At 40.3% G+C, this 20,985-nt stretch overlaps 3 protein-coding genes across 5 annotated transcripts; all 3 read right to left on the bottom strand.

Annotated features, from left to right (window-relative positions):
* Positions 1-4,271: 4,271 nt before the first annotated feature.
* gpt (glutamic--pyruvic transaminase) lies at positions 4,272-17,068 on the bottom strand. Of its 3 annotated transcripts, none has more exons than XM_020591459.1 (12): positions 16,881-17,068; positions 12,901-13,087; positions 9,670-9,759; positions 9,369-9,477; positions 9,068-9,201; positions 8,508-8,751; positions 8,061-8,140; positions 7,832-7,968; positions 7,507-7,681; positions 6,639-6,794; positions 5,573-5,685; positions 4,272-4,830 (listed from the first exon to the last, which is right to left on the bottom strand). In XM_020591459.1, exons 1-12 carry the CDS (start codon positions 16,913-16,915, stop codon positions 4,740-4,742), a joined length of 1,551 nt encoding a protein of 516 aa, XP_020447115.1. In that variant the 5' UTR covers positions 16,916-17,068; the 3' UTR covers positions 4,272-4,739. The 3 variants fall into 3 exon arrangements, with proteins under 3 accessions (XP_020447115.1, XP_020447116.1, XP_020447114.1); XM_020591460.1 differs by lacking the exon at positions 16,881-17,068 and adding an exon at positions 13,259-13,542; XM_020591458.1 differs by lacking the exon at positions 16,881-17,068 and having other exon boundaries at positions 12,901-13,543.
* On the bottom strand, positions 15,252-16,873 carry fuz (fuzzy planar cell polarity protein). Its single transcript, XM_020591338.1, has one exon. The coding sequence runs from the start codon at positions 16,524-16,526 to the stop codon at positions 15,252-15,254; it is 1,275 nt and encodes a 424-aa protein (XP_020446994.1). The 5' UTR covers positions 16,527-16,873.
* A 1,231-nt stretch (positions 17,069-18,299) lies between the features above and the next one.
* Positions 18,300-20,749, bottom strand: gng5 (guanine nucleotide binding protein (G protein), gamma 5). Its single transcript, XM_020591461.1, has 3 exons — positions 20,574-20,749; positions 19,637-19,778; positions 18,300-18,555 (listed from the first exon to the last, which is right to left on the bottom strand). The coding sequence occupies exons 1-2, from the start codon at positions 20,652-20,654 to the stop codon at positions 19,653-19,655; spliced, it is 207 nt and encodes a 68-aa protein (XP_020447117.1). The 5' UTR covers positions 20,655-20,749; the 3' UTR covers positions 18,300-18,555; positions 19,637-19,652.
* Positions 20,750-20,985: the final 236 nt, after the last annotated feature.

Raw genomic sequence — 20,985 nt, 5'->3', positions numbered from 1 at the left:
TACTGCTTGCAAACCAATGATGGTAAGATGATGTCATGGGGTAGGACTGGATAAGTCTGACTTCTTCCTACTCCATTCAAGCATGTACTAGGTATAAGCAAATTGATATTGGATTATGTGTACAATCGTGTGTGTTGTCATATCAACTGTGCTTATATGCTTGAAAGAATAAATCAAATCAAATCAAATCAAATCAGTCTGTTCAACAAGGTCTTACATGCTGATTCATAAACTGTGCTACCATAATCGAAAACTGATCTGATTAAGTCAATATAAATCATTTTTAAGGCAGTTCTACTGGCTCCCCACTCTCTACCCCTCAGACATCTAATAATGTTTATCACTTTCTTGCATCTTTCAACTATTTTCCCTATATGTATTGCCCAAGTAAGTTTCCTGTCAAACCATATCCCCAAATATCTAAAACAATCTACTCTGTCCAGTTTCTCCCCATACAATTTAAGATTGACTGGAACTTCTGAATTCCTTTTTTAAAACAAATTACCTTCACAATCTTGCCATCTTTCATTACCGGATGTTCAACCACTTTCCTGTCGCCTGACATTCTTTTTAATCATACCCCATACTTGTTCTATAGGTGTGTTTCTACCTAAAGTATCACAATAGTTCTTCCAATATTCTCTTTTAGTTTTCTTTACAACGTACCTTACAATTGCCTGTTTTCTTTTATAGCTTACTAAATTCTCATAACTGAGTGTTCTTTTCAAAACCTTAAATGCTTTATTTCGATCTTGTATCACTGTAGTGCATTCTTGTGTCCACCATGGCATTATTTTCCTCCTTGGGATCAATCCATTTGCTGCTGAGGGTAAACCTCTACTAATGTTTGAATTAAAATCAGCAATTGATTGATTAAGAACAACATTTTCCAACTCTGTCACATACTAGCCTGCAACCATGTCACCCACTTCCGTGTTGTAGTCCACTCATGAGCCTGTCAAAAGATTGGATTGAGGCAGGAGCAGGCTTAAATACCTCCTTGGAAGAGTTTGCTAATCTTTGGAAGAGTTTAATAAATTTTCAAATGTTAATTGGTAGGCTTTAAAGCAAAACTAGTTGCTGACCTCTGTTTCCAGTCTTCATGCTAAGCTAACCAGTGTTTGGCTGTAGCCTTATATGTAACAGACAGATATGAGAGTGGTATCAATATTCTAAAAGAAAAACAAAAAATGCACACTGTATTTCCTGAAAGGCTAAACTAATGTTTTAATGTAGCTGGGTGTTTCTCTTCACCTTCTTAAGCATTGTGGTAATGCTACCAATTGTCTGACTTACATTTCCATTCAGTCATACATGTTGTTTGGAGTTAGTGTCTCAAATACAAGGCAACAAAATGGAAATGATGTGATAAGAAGAGATTAAATCTTATATAGACACAAATCAGGTTCACATTCAGAAGCGACCACAACCGAATATATGAGAGGGGAAGCAAAAATTTCCACTCTCTTTTCCACTGATTTGCAATTAAACAACAACTAAAGGCAAATCATTGTGAAACAAAAACATAGTGATTGCAGCAACAGAGTTTAGCCCAACCCTGAGTAGAAACTACACATCATACCTCCAAGAAAACAATGCAGCTGTTGATTGGAGGTACTGATGGTTCCTCTGACTCATGTACACTTCCCACAATGCATCACTTCTATTTTCAGCATCAAATTTAGGAAATCACAAACGGATCATATCTTACTATAGAACAGCTCCTGACAAGATAAATCCTTTAATTCATTCACAAAATAAACAAATAAAAAATGCAGTCATTAAGAAAATTAAGTATTTCTCAGCTGGTCTGGTCAAAACTTTGAGGACATTGCACACAATTATTGCTCACATGTTCATATATGTTCATAGCTTATAAATTTGTAAAATGTCAATTTTTTTCATTGTGTCATTGCATAATGAGGAAACAAGGGGAAAACTACATTCCTCATTTGCATGCAAAGTTGGTCTGAGACATCAATGATAAATTAAATGTATAAACTGAAGCCTGCAAAGCCCGTACCATAAATTTATGATAGATGCCTTTCAAACTGTTTGAGTGAAAAGAAATAATTAAGAATGAAGATATACTTATACCTAACATTACCTTTATGGTGTCTTTTGACATTTTCTGAGGAATCACCTTTTATTTCCATGTTAAATGCCAAACAAAGTTAAAACTTGGACAGGACTCTGTCCACACATAATGAACACGGGGTAACTGTCAACTCACAAACACCCAAGAGTCTCAGTAAACTCTACCAGTCAGTCATATGAATCTTCTCATATAAGACTATCCACACTGAATAAAGACTGGTCATTGTCATAAACAGGACAGCCACCACATGACAGCACTGACGTCTGATGCATGACTGCCTCTCTGTCGCCCTACATCCTCACCCGAAATAATGATGACCTTTGATTGCCAAAAGATGTCAGAAGATAAGAGAGAAAAAATGCTAACGCACCCAATTAATTTAGGGTGAAGAGGACTGGAACATGTGAGCACATCGTGCTGCTGGAGTGAGTGGTGAGGGGCTCCAGGAAAGACAAAGCCCAGTATAATTAGGATTCAGGAGACCCTTTGTCAAAGATAATTAAAGCTGACAGCCACTGCGGAGTAGGAAGGAAGAGAGCAGAAAACTCCTTCAAAGTACAAGCTTCACTTTAACACACTCTCTACATAGTCTTTCAGTCCGTGTACCTCACACACACACACACACACACACACACACAGGGACACACATTTAACCTGTGGCACCATCCATCATCCCAGCTTGCTTGGAAACTGCATACCAGGCAATAAAATAGATGACAGATTAATACAGACAATAGAGGCAATTGTGGTAGTTACACATCCAGTCACTTGTGTCTGAAATCAAGCCAAACAACATCATTATTAGAGGTGACAGTTCCCGCAGTTTGCAGACAGCTCACATCTCATCTCAACAGATATGTGGCGTTTGAGGAGCAACCTCACTCATTATCACTGAACTGGAAGTTGTCTGCATTTCTTGGGTAATTATCAATTTCATTGCAACATAACAAGGATCTGTCCCTTATTTGTCTTAACACATAGCTACACAAAATTATCCTACACATAATATTCAAAAATGTTTATTTGTATGAAACTAATGGATCTGAGAATTAACTTGATTAGACGATCCAATTACAGGTGGCAGTTACAGGATACTGACACATTCAATTCTCCTCAATTTAAAGCTACACTACTCAGCATTTTTTATATTAACAATAGATCATATTATGTAACAAAGGTACCTTGCAGCTATGAAAGCAACAGATGATCATCCAACAATAAGCTCTTTGTTGGATGGCTGTATAACCGCTAACATGTTCATCACAATTTTATAAGGTGATCATACAGTATGTTAATAGTAGTGTTGAGCACGTGCTGTTTCCCCCTGGTGGACAGAAATGTAAAATTTAAATAATACAGCTTTAAGTCAGTCGCCTTAAACATCATTATTTCTCAGTAGGAACTAAAATCACTTACATTTTGAGACGTGCTAACACGTAGTGTAACAATAGCACAAGACCAGTCATAAAGTCAATGAAGTGACTCACTGACGTTACAAAGCAATGTCAATGCTAAAATATACATAAGCTACTGGTTTAACCAGATGTAGCAAGACTAGTACAAAATCTCTGCATGTCACTGAACTGAGTAAGTGTATTTAACTGCTAAAGCCTTTCAACTGTTACAGGAAAAATTTTATTTTTCTAACATTTTACAGTGTTACTTTATTTTAATCATCTTTTTTAATATATTAGTGATATTCTTTTATTCAAACACTCCTTTGGTTTTAAACCCTGTATTGACTATAATAATGTGAAATGACCACTCTATGTAAAAACTGGGCCTAATTAAGGTTAAAATATATGTTTTAGAAAGTGTCCTAAATGGTATATGACAAACTATTAATGCTTAATGTTACCGCATCAAGGTACAAACATTTGATGGCATGTTAAATGACTGTGACAACATCCAGAAATGTGGCGTAAGGAAGGACCACTGTGCTATGCCGGTGTTTCCATTAATGTTCATGGTCAAAGGAAAATTATCACTTAGTTGTATTAATGTCTCGGTGCTGGTGGATTATACTTTTAACTACATTTTTAAAAGGGTGTTTTTTTAGACATGCTTTTATGTGATGCTGTCTTCTATCAATTTTATCATTAAGATTTTAATTTTCCTTTTCCTTATTCCCTTAACTGTGTTTTATTTTTCCAAAATAATGAGACAACCCACAAACTGTTACTGTACATTTATTTTGACTCTACAAATCATTTCTGAATCACCATGCAAGTAAGACTTTTCTCTAGATCCTCTGTGTCAAGTGCAGCCCACAGCAATGGAATATTTTACCGAGTTGTACGTGTATTCACAGTTTTCACAGTTCACAGCAGCATGACATTTCTTCAGTTGTACCTTTTTTAGCTTGGCAATAGACAATCTATCTCTCATATACACAAATACAATTAATATGCCCTTTAAAACAGAAACATTAGATAAAGTCACGCAAACCAGTGCCTTGTGAACTGTCCACCAATGGCCAGATGAGATAGCTGTAGAGGCTAAAGTGTATCATCACAGAGACCACCAGAGCCAACATAGAGAAGGCACTTATTAGTGACAGATAAATTCCGATTGGCTGTGTTCCTGTTGGTGTAGTTGGCAAGCTCCTCCCTTTTTGAAATGAGGAAAACAACAGAGAAACTTAGGAGTACTGCCAGGTGAATTTTTGATGGAACTCCTTGACTTTGCTCAGCAGGATGCGCAGCTTATCTATCGGTGGCAAGATGGTCATTCTGGGTGGCAGAGGGCAAGAAGAGAGAGACAAATATTAACTGTAACTGAACGGTGTAACAGCAGCAGATGTCTTGGCTCAGAGCTAAAGCTTGCTATGGACTATGAAATATTTTTTTAAAAGTAATTCAGTAACTAGGGAGACCATAACAGAGAAAATGTGACAGATCGATCATTCTCTCTCAGTTGGCAGTTTATTAGGTACACTGAGCTAAAATGAATATAGTCTAATACAGCAGTTGTGCAATAAAAACCAATCTCATCGAAAGTTAACATGTTCATGAATAGGGTGGAAAAGACAGAATCACCTATCAGCGTAATACCATAAAATTCAACACCACCAGAAACTACATCTGACAAAACTTACCATAACCAAACAACTGTCATTAAGGGAGGATTTACTGCAAGACTATTGTAATAAACTGCACTAGTTTTAGTTTGTTGTACCATAACCAAACAACTGTCATTAAGGGAAGATTTACTGCAAGACTATTGTTATTGTTGTGCTCAATAAACTGGCAATTCCATTTTACACAAAGGAATAAGCATGGGTGATATGGCTAAGGCCTCTTCCGTCAAAGAAGATCAATTTGTCAGTTGTCAAAAAATGTGCTATTTTGATAATCAATTTATGCTTTAAGTCATATTCTAAGTAAAAATGACAAACATTCTACTAAATAACTGAATATTAGTTTTTATAAGATCAAACTAATCATTAGTTGGAGCCTCAGAAGTATTGTGTACCTGAAATGATAGGTTCCATCTTTCTGACCAAAGCCACTTCCAGGTACGAGGCAGATCCCAGTCTCCTCCAGCATCTTCATGCAGTAAAACATATCCGGTAGCTGACCGTTGTCCTAACAGAAAGGACAAGAAACTTTACAGTCTTATGTGAAGCTTCATATTCTAGTGTTGTGGGAGTATTTCAAGTAGTTTTTGATCAGGAGTGTGGCTACTGAGTTTAATACGTGCTGTTCTGCTGTGATGACATATTTATAAAAGTATAGCCTTCATCCTAAAACTACTGTGTCCTTCAGAGTGCGAGTGAGGACAAAACATTTTTATGACTAGCACAAAGAAGGTTGAAATATACGTATGACACAAAAAGAGAAGAACTGATTTGAGGTCAAATAAATTTGAATACCTAATAGGGCTTTTGTAAACCCTTTTAAAATTAAACGTTAATCCTTTTAGCCTGAACAGTACCTAAGTAGAAGGTGTGTTGTTGGGTGTTTTGTGAACAGTCTAAAACAAAGCCACACCACAAGTGTGTGATCAAGACTGTGTCCAGAGCCACTGGGATTGATCAGGTGTCAGGAGGTCAGCTTTGCTCTGACCTTATCCTCTGTAAGGCTAATCAGATACTTAGTGGCTTTGTTCATTCGCTTGCCCTAAAATTCCTACAAAGCAGTCAACCTTGGGACGTAATTGAAACAACAAGCTATTGGAAATCATTTGTTCCCTTTAGCAAACGAGGTGGCGGATGCACAGTGTACTGAACCCTAGTGAAGAGTTGTTTAATCCAACACTGTACAATAGCTCCCATAGTTTTGTTCAAGCGTATTCAACGCCAGCTGCTGGGGCTGTATGTAGTGGAAAAGATGAATTTGCTGAGCGCCATAAAAAGAAATAATAACTGGACCAATAATAGATAATGGATTTGTTGGAGGGCTGAGTAAATTCTTATATAACTGTATCATCTATTTCATTCCTCTCTTTTCTGCTGCTCCATCAATAAGCTTTCCTTGAAGCACAAATACAGTCAAGCTTGAACCACTCAAACATTTATAAAAGGAGGTTAAGGACTGACCGTGGCCTCTTTGATGGCCTTTTCAGGGATGGTTATGCGAGGAAAGGAGTACATAGCTCCCTGCACCGGATTGCAGTGGATGCCTTGCACTGTATTGAGAATTTCCTCTGTAAGTTTGGCCTTCTCTGCTAAGGCACTTAAGGTAGCTGTGCGCTCCTGCATGTGGGAGAGAAAATAGAAAGTATAGAAGAAAGACGTTAGAACGGAACATGAATCAAAGAGAGATGTTACTAGAACCAGGCAACACTGGCAACAACAGCGGGGACTGACTGTGCTAGAATCATTTATCTCATGTAGCAGTCCAGACTTTTCTCAAGAAAGTCTTAACCTCAAAAAGTGGTATGCATTTAAAAATGGCCATATCTCAGCGGTTATGTTTCAGCACCATTTTGTTGTCTCCAGTCTTATTTTGTTAGTTGAAAGTAAAACAATAGGTAGTTGTGTCTCTGGCCTTGTCTAACAAAATCTTCTGCTTGACTTTCCTCAGACATCTGTGAGCTCCATGAGACAGATGAATTGCCATTTTAACACAACCACATGACATTAAAGTCAAGCAGCCATAAACTGTCATGGGGCAGAAGGACTCCACCATTTATATCCCTCTAGGAAAGAAGGATGTACCTTGATCATCACAGTAATTTCAGATGTTGCTTAAGAGAAAACTTTAAATAGAAAATTAAAACAACTAAAATCTAATTACTTGGTAAAATCCATAACCTGTAGCATCTTGCAAGGAGAGTGTATAATGATACTTGCATCACTGTATTGATAATGCATAGCAAGAGATCATGTTGGGATACACTGTATTGGTGTATTGATTAACTGCTCTACACCCAGAGCAAATAATGAGGGTTATAGGACTGAGAACCTTGATGAAGCTGTTGTATGAGGGCTCCCCAGGCTGCGGAGGGTTGACCACCAGGTCCATTAGAGCCTGACCAGGAACAGGAGCACACAAACGGACTGACACCAGCTTAGTCAGCTGGGCCTTCACGTCATCGTCCATGTTGATGATCTCCATGTAGCCTCCACGGAAGCCACACCTGAGAGGGGGGTGAAAACAATACAGGCAGCAAAAATCTTAAGACAGAATCACAATCACAACCAAACAAGTTAAAGCAAAGTAGTTGTCAGCATAATTGTCACAAGGTCGTGTCAAGGTTTTATCCCAGCATGAAAGTAAGTGGACTTACTCTCCCATGTAACACTTTGAAGTGGAGTGGAAAGATGCCAGTTCCACTGTATTTGAATATTCTGGCCCCATCTCATACAAAACCTTCTTAAAAGAATGGAACTGGCAACCATCAGCATACACATTGTCCTGGTACACCTGTCAGATGTGAACAGAATGACAGGTCAGGCATGACAGGGTGAAGTAGACATTAAAGCAGATAGATGTTTAAAGGAATGCAAAGCCAGTACCTCATCAGCCAGGAGGAAGAGACGTTCCTTTTCTGCAAACTGGATTACATCCTCAATACACTGTCTGCTCTGAACCTGACCTGTGAAAGAATGGGATGCTCATTAAGGAGAAATGGTCTGAAATGGTGATTATGCAGGCACTTCTGTTGTTTTGTTGCCATCTAGTGGCATCTAGTGAAAGCTCTAGATAAATCCAGTACATTTTTAACTCCTGTCTGATACTCCACCTTCTTCGTTACATAAAAATCAATTCCTTTTTTCATGAGGTTTTAATTTTCTTTTGTCTATCCCCTGTAACTGACCACTTGTTTTCCTAGAGTGCTGGACCAGATTATTTAATATGTGAAAACAACAACTTCTAACACTCTTTTTTTAAGGCTATTACTGTAGTAACACATCATAATGATGTTTATTTTGACAATAAAAAAAAAGATAAAGGAAGCTTACCGGTTGGGTTTCCAGGGTTGATGATACATAGGGCTCTGGGGTTACAGTAGTGCCGGGCTTCATCTAGAGCGCGCTGCAGCTCGCTGATGTCCAGACTCCAGCACTTATCCTCATTAAGGTAATAGTTTATCTGCACTGCACCAAGTTCAGCCAGTGTAGCCGAGTACAGTGGATACTGAGGTATAGAGATCATGACGCCTGTACGGTTTGCACCTTCACCACACACCAGCAGCTTTAACATGGTCTGAGAGTGTAGGACAGGGGGGTGAACAAAGACACATTCAGCACTACCATGAACTAGCATACATCACACGTTTTGCTGCATGTATGTGTCATCCTTTAAACAGATAACTCACTTATATTATATGTGCTGAGATGACAACTTCACCTCAAAACTTGTTTTGTCAACTCAATGTTGTAAACTAATTTACCATAAAATAATGAAGGCATCATGTAACTTCCTTCATGATTACTGGAGTGCCACAACATATTCTTTATTTCTTCTGGAGAAAACCAATATAGATGTATAGCACAAAGTCAAAATGAGAAGTGTTATATACCATAATGCCATCGCTGGCCCCTGTTGTAAGGTAAATGTTATCTGGATCACAGGGCACACCGCCATCCCTTCGCTCAATGTAGTGGGCGACATCCTCACGCACAGAGTCTATGCCCTGACTGGGACTATAGGAACCTGAGGGAGAGTCATATGGACATAATGGGAGTTGCTATGACAACTTCAAGCTTTATTACAATGACACACTGCCAGAAAGATTAATTTAACCTACAAGGAGCATATAAAGAGACTAAAGGTAACATTTAAAACCTATGGTTATACAAAACCAGCACAATCATACACACCCATACTGTTCCCTCCGCAGGACTGCAGAATGTAGTACGCTCTACTTTTAGCATCTTCTGGGAATGCACTGTCATTCAGCAGTTCAGGGTAGGAACACAGTGCCAAGACCTTGAAACAAAGTGAGGTATGAGTATTAAGACACACTGAAACATCCTGCACAGACTACAGCAAAAGACAGGAGACACTGATTTACACCAATGTATTTAAGGAAGAAAAAAAATCAGTTTTCTAGATATTCAGAGGTCAGAGGGGAAGTGCTACAGGTAGATAAGAGGGTGGGGGAAGGACTTAGGAGCAGACCTGTCGGAAGAAAGTGATTGGCTGCTGGCCCATGGCATGTGCATCACCAATATTTGCCTTGATGACCTCAACAAAGGGTTTTTTCATTCCCTGCAGAAAATAAACACAGCGTATAGAAATGATTATGTACCTGAAGAACAGAAGAAATTGTGAACAGTGAGAGCATTTTTTGACTTTGTGCAAGAAACCATATTACTGACAGTGACTGCCTCTTAAATACCCTGGCTTGATTTGTAAAAAAAAAAAAAAAAAAAGGTTGGCTAAGAATCCCCATCTTAATCAACTTTGACCCTGCGCCTTCTCATAGGCTCAAACACATGTATAACTTTTCCATTAACATTTAGCTTAGAGCCCATCAGCGGCGGAACACACAACAGGTTCAGCGGTTTACCAAACCAGTGAATTTAATTTAAGTACCACAGCAAAGCAGCAGTAAACTAAATGTTATGAGAATGTATAATCTAAGTAACATTTTTGGTCTCCGGGCCAATAATGTAATGTTTCTGAAAGATAATCTCTTAAACTGCTGAGTCCACTGACCAAGGTCAGCAATGCAGGCAGACACATGCACAAACAAGCATGAGGACACACCTGCTGTTAGCACCAGATGTTATCCGGCGTGACACTGCAGAGAAGCCACATGTGGAGCCTGACATTAACACACTGCAGAAATCAAACAGCCTGTTTGATTTGTCTAGTTTAGTTCAGATTTTAGGAAACTTGAGTGTCTGGCCCTCATTGGTCGCACATAAGAGGCGTCCCTCAGTCTGGACCAGTAACACTATATGGTGTGAATCTCACCCCGAGAATAAAAGATGCTCCCATTCAGGATGAGGATTTTCTAGAAACAAACTACCCTCTGCTCGTGAGAATTGACTCGATTGCGCTTTGTTGCGGTCCATTGCTGAGAAAAACAGCTTGGCAAAGAATTCCGAAGTTCAAATACAAGGTCAAACATTACTATTGATCTGGCATTCAGGTAGTACTTCTTTTTACTGCCAACACAAACATTACATTTCATTATTGACGTCATCAGTCATTAGTGAAAACTTGTAAATAACATTATGACTTCAGCTAATTGTAATATATTACAAAGTTTGTCATAAAGTTCAGATAACATTCACTCTGCATCATTCAAATAGTTTTACTTCTTGGCAGATACACCCGATACTCAGATCAATCTCATCATAACGTCTCATCATACTCTGCTGCATTCTGGCTGAATATGTGGAAAGACACCGACAGACACTGGCGTTGTGGGTCTGTGATCTGTACCCACAGCAGTTCTCTCAGATGGGTCCACATTCGCTGTCAGTTTCCAGCTCAATAGGACAAAACAAAGAATACAATGTAATATCTGCATGCGAAGACTTTATCTGTGCACTTGTTCACTGGCACTGTAAGGGGGTGGGTGGTGGAGGGGGGACAAGAACAAAACAATACTTGTACTGTAACTGAAGAGGGGAAAAAAATCTCAGATCCAAAACACAAGGTGTGTAGGAAACTGGAGCAGGGGGTCCCAGTGCGCTTTCATGTGTGGGTTTAATTCACAAAGAAAAGCAAGAACACCACTGTGGCCTGTTTGCCTGAGTAATCCAATACCACTGTTTGGGTAAGGCTGTGCTAAAAAAATGAATGGGAATGTGTTCTGACAAAATATTTACAAGTCTTAAGTAACAGCTTAGCTTGCTTACAGTACAGTTTTGCCTTCAGGCTCCGTGCTGTGCTACTGAACAGACTGGTGATAAGCAAAAAAAATTGCAGTGCCTCTACCTTCCTAAACAGAAGTATGTTGCATAAAAGGCCAATTAGCAGTAATTCTCTTTCTGGTGACCTGAAAATGCTCCATCCCCTCAGTATCTTGGCTCAGTTTCACCAGCTGAACCCAAATGCAATTTCTTCTTCTTTTTTGAACATAAACATATGAGTGGATAAAATCTGATCTCTCTTGTAGGTAGCAGTGAGAAGAAAATAAATATCCAATGGAAATAAAGGGGTCAGCTGCAGATAAGCATTGGTCAGAACAAACAAACCATGAAATCTCTGGTGCCAGTAAACCATTTGTTTACAAAGGACACCACTGTCCTTAGCCTAGAGTCCCTGCTGGCCAACGCCACTGTGCAAGAACCTGTTCGCATGCTCATCCCTTCCTGAGCTGAGCATTCAAGAGATAACTATTTTCACACCTGATTGCACTTGGTACACTAACAGCTGGTTGCCACATCACCATAAACAGTGTCTGAGGAACGGATGGGACAGTGCACAAATAGTCTGAATTTACAGTGTCTATAACATAAAGATCCTATAATATCTTTGATGTAAAACAAAGTCACTTTAGCTCAGAAGTTCTAATTTCCTGTCCTGGAGACAAGAAATAAAATAGTTTTTCCAGCTTTTTTTTTTTTCTTTTGATACCACCACAATTATTTTCATGCTTTCCTACAGGCGCTAAAATGACAACTAAAAAGGAAGGACAGATATGTCAAATTGGACTGCTGAATATTTTGAATAGCAAAGTCTTTTATAAAGTAACTGAGGCTGACACTCATCACCCCCTGGAGATCTGACACTGACACATGACAAATAAAAGCGGTTGGGACAGTGAAAACACACTGAGTGGATCAGACTTTAACCTCTCGTTTAGATATCTCCTGAAAGCACAGGGGTTACAGATTAACACTGAGAACCAGCCAAACAGATGTCAGATTTGGTGGGAATGGCACATTAGCATCTGTCATGACCACCCTCCTCAGGAGTTACTGATGAACTTTGATAACAGAGCATGTAGCAGCACAGCAAGACATAAACTGATGAGAACTGTAACTAAGGTGACAATTGTAACTAGTGAAAGGCCCTGATTAGATCCATGTTTAGATAAAAACAAAAAAAGCTTTCATCAGCAACTAACAAGCATACAGAGACCCCTTAATCAAATATAGAGATTGTTCAAATAAAGGGGACATTTAAATGGAATATAAAGTTCCAAGAAATTCAAAAACGTCCATGTTACTGTTACTTTTATGAAAATGGCTCATGGAATATGCTGGGCAGACTGGTTTGTGTTGGACAACAAAAAGGTGCAGTTTTGTTTCAGTCTGATCAACAGCCTACAACGTGTTGATAAGAGAAACGTGCATTTCACGTGCACAAATGAGAATTGGTCTGCAAAGAGAAAAGAAGTACAAAGCATGGTCATTGAGACAGATGGTACAAAAAATCTGTTGTACAAACCTCTGAGAGCTCCCTCTCCAGCTCCACGGCCCGAGCCACGATGGGCCCCCGCACTGCGTACTCCACATTCTTCACCGTGGGGTTCATGGTGTCGATGGTCAGCACCTTGGCCCGGGGCACCACTCCATTCTCGGACATTTTCTCCTTGGGGAGTCCACGCCGCGTCCCACTCAGACTAGATAAGGATCTGCGGGTAATGGAGTAAGACAGGGGGGGAGAGGTCAGTGCGCGGACACTGGGGCCACCACCGGACCGCTGCGCTCCATTGCTACCAGCTAAGAACTCGCTGCGCCCGCGGCTTAAAAACCGAACGGTTCTGGGTGAGATCATCTGCATTCGTAAGGCCGACATACTCTACCATTCGGTCTTCTCTCAACAGGTTGGGTAGACTTAAAACTCTGAGGTGCGATAGTGACCTGCACCACGCCCGCGCTTCACTCGAAAAAAGTTCAATTGTACAAGTGGAGCCACCGCGTTGCTAAAAACGACTCCGCGCTCAGAACTTTGGACCCTTCAGGGATGATAGTATTAATGAGGATTCGAGAAAATCGTGATAAAAGGATGCCGGATGCATCCACATACACCGGCTAAGCTTTGCACTCTGAAACTTTTGGGTATGTTCCTTCCACTCATGGCGACCCTCCCCTTTGTGTGGCTTCATCTCCATCCCACCCCCTCCTCCTTTCCTTACACCAAGCACCCGGATCAGTTCTCCGGTTACGAGTCTAACGAGCTTTGGACCACACTCCTGGCTCAGGGGGACCAGTGAACTGGTTACAGCTTCCAACTCTGTCCAGAGCTCACTGCTCTGTGCCTCACTTTTTCTCCTGAGTGCTGCGGCCTGGGGGAGAGTGTGAAGGCTACTTTGTGAATTAAACAATGATGAATGCTCCTCCTTTTGGAGTAGGCTTACCTGTCCTGAAATAACCCAACCACAAAATATTACCATCAGAATAATCTAAAAATGTTACAGTTTACTTAAAAGTTCAACAAACAGTGGCTTTAAAGGAACTGAGTAACCCAAACTTTAACTGATTAAGTAACCCAAACCTTACTTCTTCCTGAAATATCTCTAAAGACATGGGCTATAGAATACAGCATTTCTGTTGCTTTGTTTGTAGGCCTCTGAATACCCAGCCCCTTTCACACATGGTATCCTGTACCCACAAGAGTCAGACTTGCAGGAATAAGATGAGGCCTGCTGGAGCTGGTTCAAATTTCACATTTCTCATGTTAAACTGGAGTGGCCCTGTGGAGACATACAGCCTATGTACAGTACCAGTCTATGAGAGCCTCTCCTCACTCACAGGAACACACAACAAGCAGGAAGTGTTTAAGCATCTGATGATGGACTGGAAAACTACTGATTCCCAGTGTCACTATGGGCAAACTCAGTGCATTCACTGTAAGTTACAGAACAGTAGACTATTATCAGATGCTTTTGGACTTTTTTCTTGAAGGACTTTATCCATAGCATCCACTGTCTGTCTCAGGGCTTTTGAGAAAATGTAGCTACAATATGAAAACTGTTAGACTATTATAGAAATGTTACTAGCTTTCACAAGCAGTTTACATTTAAATTTTGACATTAAAACCATTAAACTCATTGTTTAATTGCTTTTTGCTTCAATTTCCCCACATGGTTTATAGATCTTATCTGTAGTTAGTTGTTAAGTTTTGCAATTCAAGGTTTGACCAGTAGAGGGCAAACTTTACAATTATCACATCAGCAGTGTAATAATGTTCTCCAAAGATGCAAAGACCAATAGAAAGCATTCGATTATATTCAATGTAAAGCAGACAAATAACTTACTTTTCTTTGCACATTCAAAATGTCAAACAATGAAGTCCAAGCACTTATTTATCCCAGTGTAACCTTTCACGATTCTTCTAAATACATTTGAGATACAGTGTAATCCTAGTGATAAGGCATTCAGGAAGATAATGGAATTTGGACTGAGATTCACAGATGTGACAGAAACAGCCTTGTAAGTCAAGTTACACACTGTTGTGAAACGGTGAATTTATAAATGCAAAAGAAAGAAAGAAGAAATGTGTGTTGGTGTGGAATTTTCAACAGTTGTCATGTTTTTTCCATCAGTAGTTTAAATACCAGGTGAGATTAGCAGTGACAACCTTTTCTGCTGTTACCAGTGGCCTATTAATCACTGTCTTTATAAAAGAGGAACTGATTTTGTGTCAACATGTAACTGAATATGCTTGGAGAAAAAAACCTAAATATCAGCAGTAAATTCATACAGGTGAATAGCTTTTCACTTTTCTATTAATATGAGCAACATGGCAAGTTTAGCCTACCCAAAATTAAGATGTCATAACAGTAAAGTGTTCAGTTAAAACCCAGTCGCTGTGACTAGATCAGAGAGAGTCTGTGTGGCCACTGTGCGCAGCACAAATGTGGGCACCGACAGTGGGATCAGCTGAAGTCCATAGCATTTACACTCTTCTGTAACTAGATAGCACTGTACTGGCTGGTGGGAGAATCCATGAACAAAGTCTTCAGTGTTGCCTCTCTCAGCACTTTCCTCTGGGGAGACACACAGCGTCTCCTCCTGGGTGAAGTAGCGTGTCATGCTGAAGATGTAGAAGAGCTTCAGCAGCTCCCAGCAGCGGGCCTTGGAGGGCAAAGGAGGGTCACCTAGTGGATGACTAGTGGAGGTGTGCACACAGGAGACTGAGCGGCGTGTTTCACGGTTGATGAGAAGAAGAGCCAGTACATCAGGGCGCAAGGATACGGATCCTGGTAAGCATTGCTCTCCAACAGCCAGGCAGTCTCTTAGGGTCTCCACAAGGGGTGACCAGAATCGACCCACCAGCTCACTCTCGGCTCTGTGCAGGGAAGGGGTAGGACCACACAGGACATACACATCTGCCCCAGGGAGCAGCTGGAAGCGGAGCAGGCGGTGGGCCACTGTGGGGCTCCCCTGAGGAAGGAAAACCGGGTAATCACAAGAAACTGACCTGGAGCCTGAGAAGGACCTCATTAAAGCAGAAAGCAACACAACTTCCTGTGGTGCTAGGCGCCACCACTTCTCAGTTGCTGCAGCTAATCGCCCATGGACCATGAGGCAACCAAACTCACTGTCTGCAGCCTGGGCAAAGCCATTCACGGCTTCCTGAAGACTACTGGGGTTTGGAGGCAACAGTGAATCGACGCAGTGCGTCAGGTGACCGAGGATTCCCTCCTGCCTGTCCTCCAGCAACTGATCAATGATGCCGAAGCAGGAGCGCAAGTCTCTCTTCAGCCTCTCAACATTTCTCGTGTTGGCCAGTTCATCCTGTCCCAACACCAGCACCATGCAATTCCACACATTCTCCAAGAGTCGTTGTAAGCGAACCTCCTGCTCTTTGGTGCTGCCCGCGCCACCTCCACTCACAGCGATGAGTATCACACTGTTCTGGAAAACTCTCCACACCACCGTCCCTCCGCCTTCAGTCTCACTGCAGGACAACACTACTCCCTGACCACCTCCGAACATGTGAACACCATTCAGGGAGCCGATGATAGAGAAGGGCAGCTGTTTGGAGGCTCCTCTTGTGAAAAGAGGGACCCCGCTGCTGGCTGTGAGGCAGAGCAGCTGTGTTGAGCCATCCTGGAGCATCATCATGAGGTTTAGCTATGTCTGCTTCACTTGTGTTCGCAAAGAGTCGCTTTTCATTTGCGGCAGATTACCGAGCCGGTCAACTAGTTAACTAGTTAACTACTTCATCGAGGAAACATGACAATCGTTAAAGTCAAAGCTAACCCGGTAGCTAAGGATTATAAATCTGGTTCTAGCATTGCATCAGCCAGGGTGTGCACCATGCCGTTTATTAAGCTGCCTCAGCCGGGGACAAACAATGACAAGACAAGACACATCACACAGAAAACCTAGCTAACTGGACACACGTCGTCGGTTCACTAACTACCTGGTTTTGTTTGCTAACTGTATTTAACATGCTAGGTTAACAAAATAGGTTACCGTTGTTTCCACAGTAACGCTCTCCCATAATTCATTCTTCAGACTGGTGAAGGATGTATCATCCGGCTGGTCGAGCTACAGTCCTGAGTTACGAGCGCTGATGCAACCGCTTAGGAGCGGGACAAGAAGACCGATCTGGGTTCAGTCCTGGTTTCACGAGAGACTTGTTCGCAGCTGACATCAGTTATTTCACTTCTCGCGAGAACAGAGCCAATCGCTTCATAGTTGTTAGAAACGATGGGGGGGGAAAAATGACAATCTCTTACAACTTTTAACCAATCTGATCTGAGCAATTACTTCCAAAACACTGTCACACTGACCTCTTCACGTTTTTCAGTTCTTCTTTTCAGTACAATTTTACCTAAGGTATAATGCTCGCTTTGTCCTGCCTGTTTTTATTGCTCTATGCTTATGTTTGTGCATTACGTTTACTCTTCCTTATTTTGTGCATCCTATTATAAAACCGATGCAACCCATTTGTAATGAATTGTATTTCTATTAAAAAACGTAAGAAACGATGACAGGGAGCTCACTAGCACTGTGATATTTTGTGAAAATTATTTTATTAGTAGTATGACATTTTATTGTAATCACAATGCTGCAAAATAATCAAGTAACCTACTGCACATTTACATAACTAATATTCAGTTTTGAGGTAGAGACTACTTGTATTCTGCATCAGTGTTTCCATTTTATGATCATTTTTTACTCTAGAGAGCCCCCAAGTGTTTAATAAAATATACATTGTGATGGAAATGAACAATTTCATAATTTTAAAAAAATCTACATATTTTAAGTCATTTTCAGTTTAATAGCTTTGTAGTTAACTTTTTAAATAATGTATTACTTTTTACTTGCCAAATGACCTTTCTGAAGTGTATTTTATTTTATTTGTGTTTTAGCCTATTAATGTTGTACTTTCTTAATGCTGATAATATTTGTGCTTTTAAATAAAACTTGTAACACTAAACATTTACTGGAATGTGGTCTTCCTTGTTTTACTTAAGGACCAGAGTAGTTCTTCCATCACTGATCATAATCCTTCACAATCCAATGTATCATTAATGTATTCCTGACTTCTTGTATACTGTTTAGCAGTATAGACCAACTCATATGGGAAACTACGCCAAATATGTCTCATTATTTTCCCTTCTTAGTAAATCTATTAGTAATTTTTAAAACCAGCAACCCAAAGTCAACCACGGATCAATTGCACTGAAACATAAGACACAGGAAATACAGCATATTTTGAGCTGATTTTCTATTTAATTACCTAAACATCAACTGGTTTTACTACTATCTAGAACAATTTACAACACCACTGACAGCACTCTGTTATCCGATTGTCACCAGCAGTTGTGTCTGTCACATTAACTGAGCGGCAGAAAACAAAAAATGGCAAGCGACAAAACCGCAGAGTAGTAAAGAATGTTTTTTAATTCATTAAATACAAAAAAAGTCCAGAACAGTGATGGCTAAAATAGAATGATAGAAAAGGCACAATAATTTACTCAAAAATCACACTGTGTGCTTCGTTTTTTCTACTGTGACCGAAAATAGAAGGTTATCTTCCTGACAATGTGTTGTATACTCAAGAGATCCTGTGGCAGTACAATGGTTTGGCATGAGGAGCAGTGTAGAGGTCAACTTTTCCCTGTAGAATCAAACTGAAGACCTAAGGTAAAACCAGACAAAACAGAAAGATCAGGCATGGAATTACATTTTAATAAACTCAAATTGATTTGGTTTCTTGTAAAAGCATGTTAATATTAAATGTCAATGTTTAGGATGAGGTGGGTAAACAAAAGTGACAACAGATTGTGCTTTTTACACTCAAACAATATTTCTACAGGGGATACATCGTGACTTCTCAACAGTACAATAAAGAACTTTTTTTATTTTGAAAGAAACTGTTCAAATGTGCTTGATTAATTTAAAATTGTGCTCGATTAATTTAAAATTGTGCTCAAATAGTAGAGATAAAGACAATATGGTTTACAGTCGTATTTTATTCTATTGTAATCTGTTAAACAGTGGCATATATCTTCAAGTAACTACAACATTATGAACTACCACCAAACATTCATATTGTGGGCAAAATACAGCAACTAAAGGTGCTCAACTCGACTCAATCCTACCCGCTTTTGGTATCAGGTGCTTGGTTTTCTGCTGCAGATGGTCCCCTCTCAGTGTAGCTGGTTGTCATAGCGACACCCCATTACACTGCCATGACATCATCAGCAACCAACCACAGTAACAATAGAGGACATAGAAAATATGCCGCGCTTGATTCTCAGTATGTGTAAGGTGAATGTAATAAGGTGAATCAAGTCGAGTTAAGCCGGTACCAGGAGCTTAATAAACATAGAAAGTGGCACACTGGTGCAGTGGTTAGCACTCTCATCTCACAGCAAAAAGAGTTCTAGATTTTAATCTGACAGTCCATGCCTATGTGAGGTCTCTCCAGGTACTCCAGCTTTCTCTCACAGCCGAAAGACATGCAGGTTAGGTTGACTGGTGACTCTAAATTGCCAAGAGGTGTGAGGAGTTGTTTCTCTCTATGTGTCAGTCCTACAGCAGACTGGTGACCTGTCCAAGGTCTACTGGGATTGGGACTTGTTCCAGTCACCCATCCACCCCACAACCCAGGACAAGCAATAAAGACTGATGGATGAAAAAACACCAATTGCTTGTGCTGTATATACAATATGTATAAAAGTCTGTGTATGAATGTCTCAATAGGATGGCAGACTCACCGTGAATACAGTGGTTTCACAAGAAGGAGCAGACCTTCTGTGGCCTGAAGGGGTTTGTACTGGAGGACACACCAGTAAGCAGAGGGTCCTGCACAGCATTCTGTATGCAAAATTGTTGAAGGTCTGCAGCTGCCTGGGAGACCTAGTGATAAAAAAGCAACCAAAGTAAAGACTGTGACATGGAACCATTTGGCTCTCTCTTAAACTGACAGGTTAATGGGCACTGATTTTACATGTGGATTTCGGTTTACTAGTCACAGCAAGTACTACTCAGCCAGTGAGAACTGTCCTATATACTGTCTTCTGTGGCTACAGAAGGTGTATTTCAAACCCTATAACATGATCATAAAGAACGTTGTTTTGAGTCTTGGAGAACATTTTGTCTCTTTGCAGTCACTCTGTTTGGTGTATCTTTGTGGTTTTCTCCAGTCAGTTTAAAATAGGACCGTAAAACCCTGGGCCTGTTCCATAATCCATGGCTGAAACTGACTTAAAAAGTCCAATGTTAGCAATACATGCATTATATCGCGAGATAATTTTTGCTAAGTCGTGAGAGGAAAATGACATTTACCTCCTGAAAAGTAGTTCTTGATCATTTGAATGTCAAATAAGCACGGTAGCTGACTTTCAGGCAACGTTAAACTGGGTTACAACTAGCAGTTCAGCTAACCTTAACTATTTATCAGATAGATGCTAGCTAACGTGAGGTCTGGACATTATCTTGGTTTACTAAAACACTGAGTTGATGACTTCGACGATATACACTTGTTAAATTCTTCCCCTCCTGCGCAAAACAACGCCTTGTTGTGCCAGCGGCTGTCGGTTCCTGCGCTGCTGGCCTCCGGTTTCAGCTAACTTGCTAACGGCTCGGATCAACAATCCAGACTTCTCTCCGTTATTTCGTAGAAGAAGAGAAAAAATAATGAATCCAAATTACCTTTAATCTGTTTATGCTCGCTTCAAAACGGAGCTGCTGTACGATTTTTTTCATAGCTGCAAGATTTGACGAACCCGACATTGTGGATTTGTTTTTGTGGGGGAAACAAACACCAATCGATGGGTGGGCTACTGAGCTGAATGCCGAAACAAAAGCGAAGAAGATGACATCCGGGTTCCGGTTTTTCACAAATTATGGCTGCAACTCCTACTTGAACACAATAGTGGTCGCCAAATTACCGAGAAATATAGCCATTTAATATTGTGGATGCTGATTCGGCATCCACACTATTGTTATCCAGTTCTTTATTATTCTGATTTATTCTGTCCGTTTGTTCGGCACTTAACTACAACATACTTTCAGCTAGAAAACCATTCAAACATCAAAATGTTAAGCTTTTTAAGGGCATTCC

This window comes from Monopterus albus, unplaced genomic scaffold (genome assembly GCF_001952655.1).
Source record: "Monopterus albus unplaced genomic scaffold, M_albus_1.0 scaffold14.1, whole genome shotgun sequence".
Taxonomy (NCBI): Eukaryota; Metazoa; Chordata; class Actinopteri; order Synbranchiformes; family Synbranchidae; genus Monopterus; species Monopterus albus.
The sequence above is the reverse complement of the archived record's forward strand: the minus strand, read 5'-3'. Positions and strand labels throughout refer to the sequence as shown.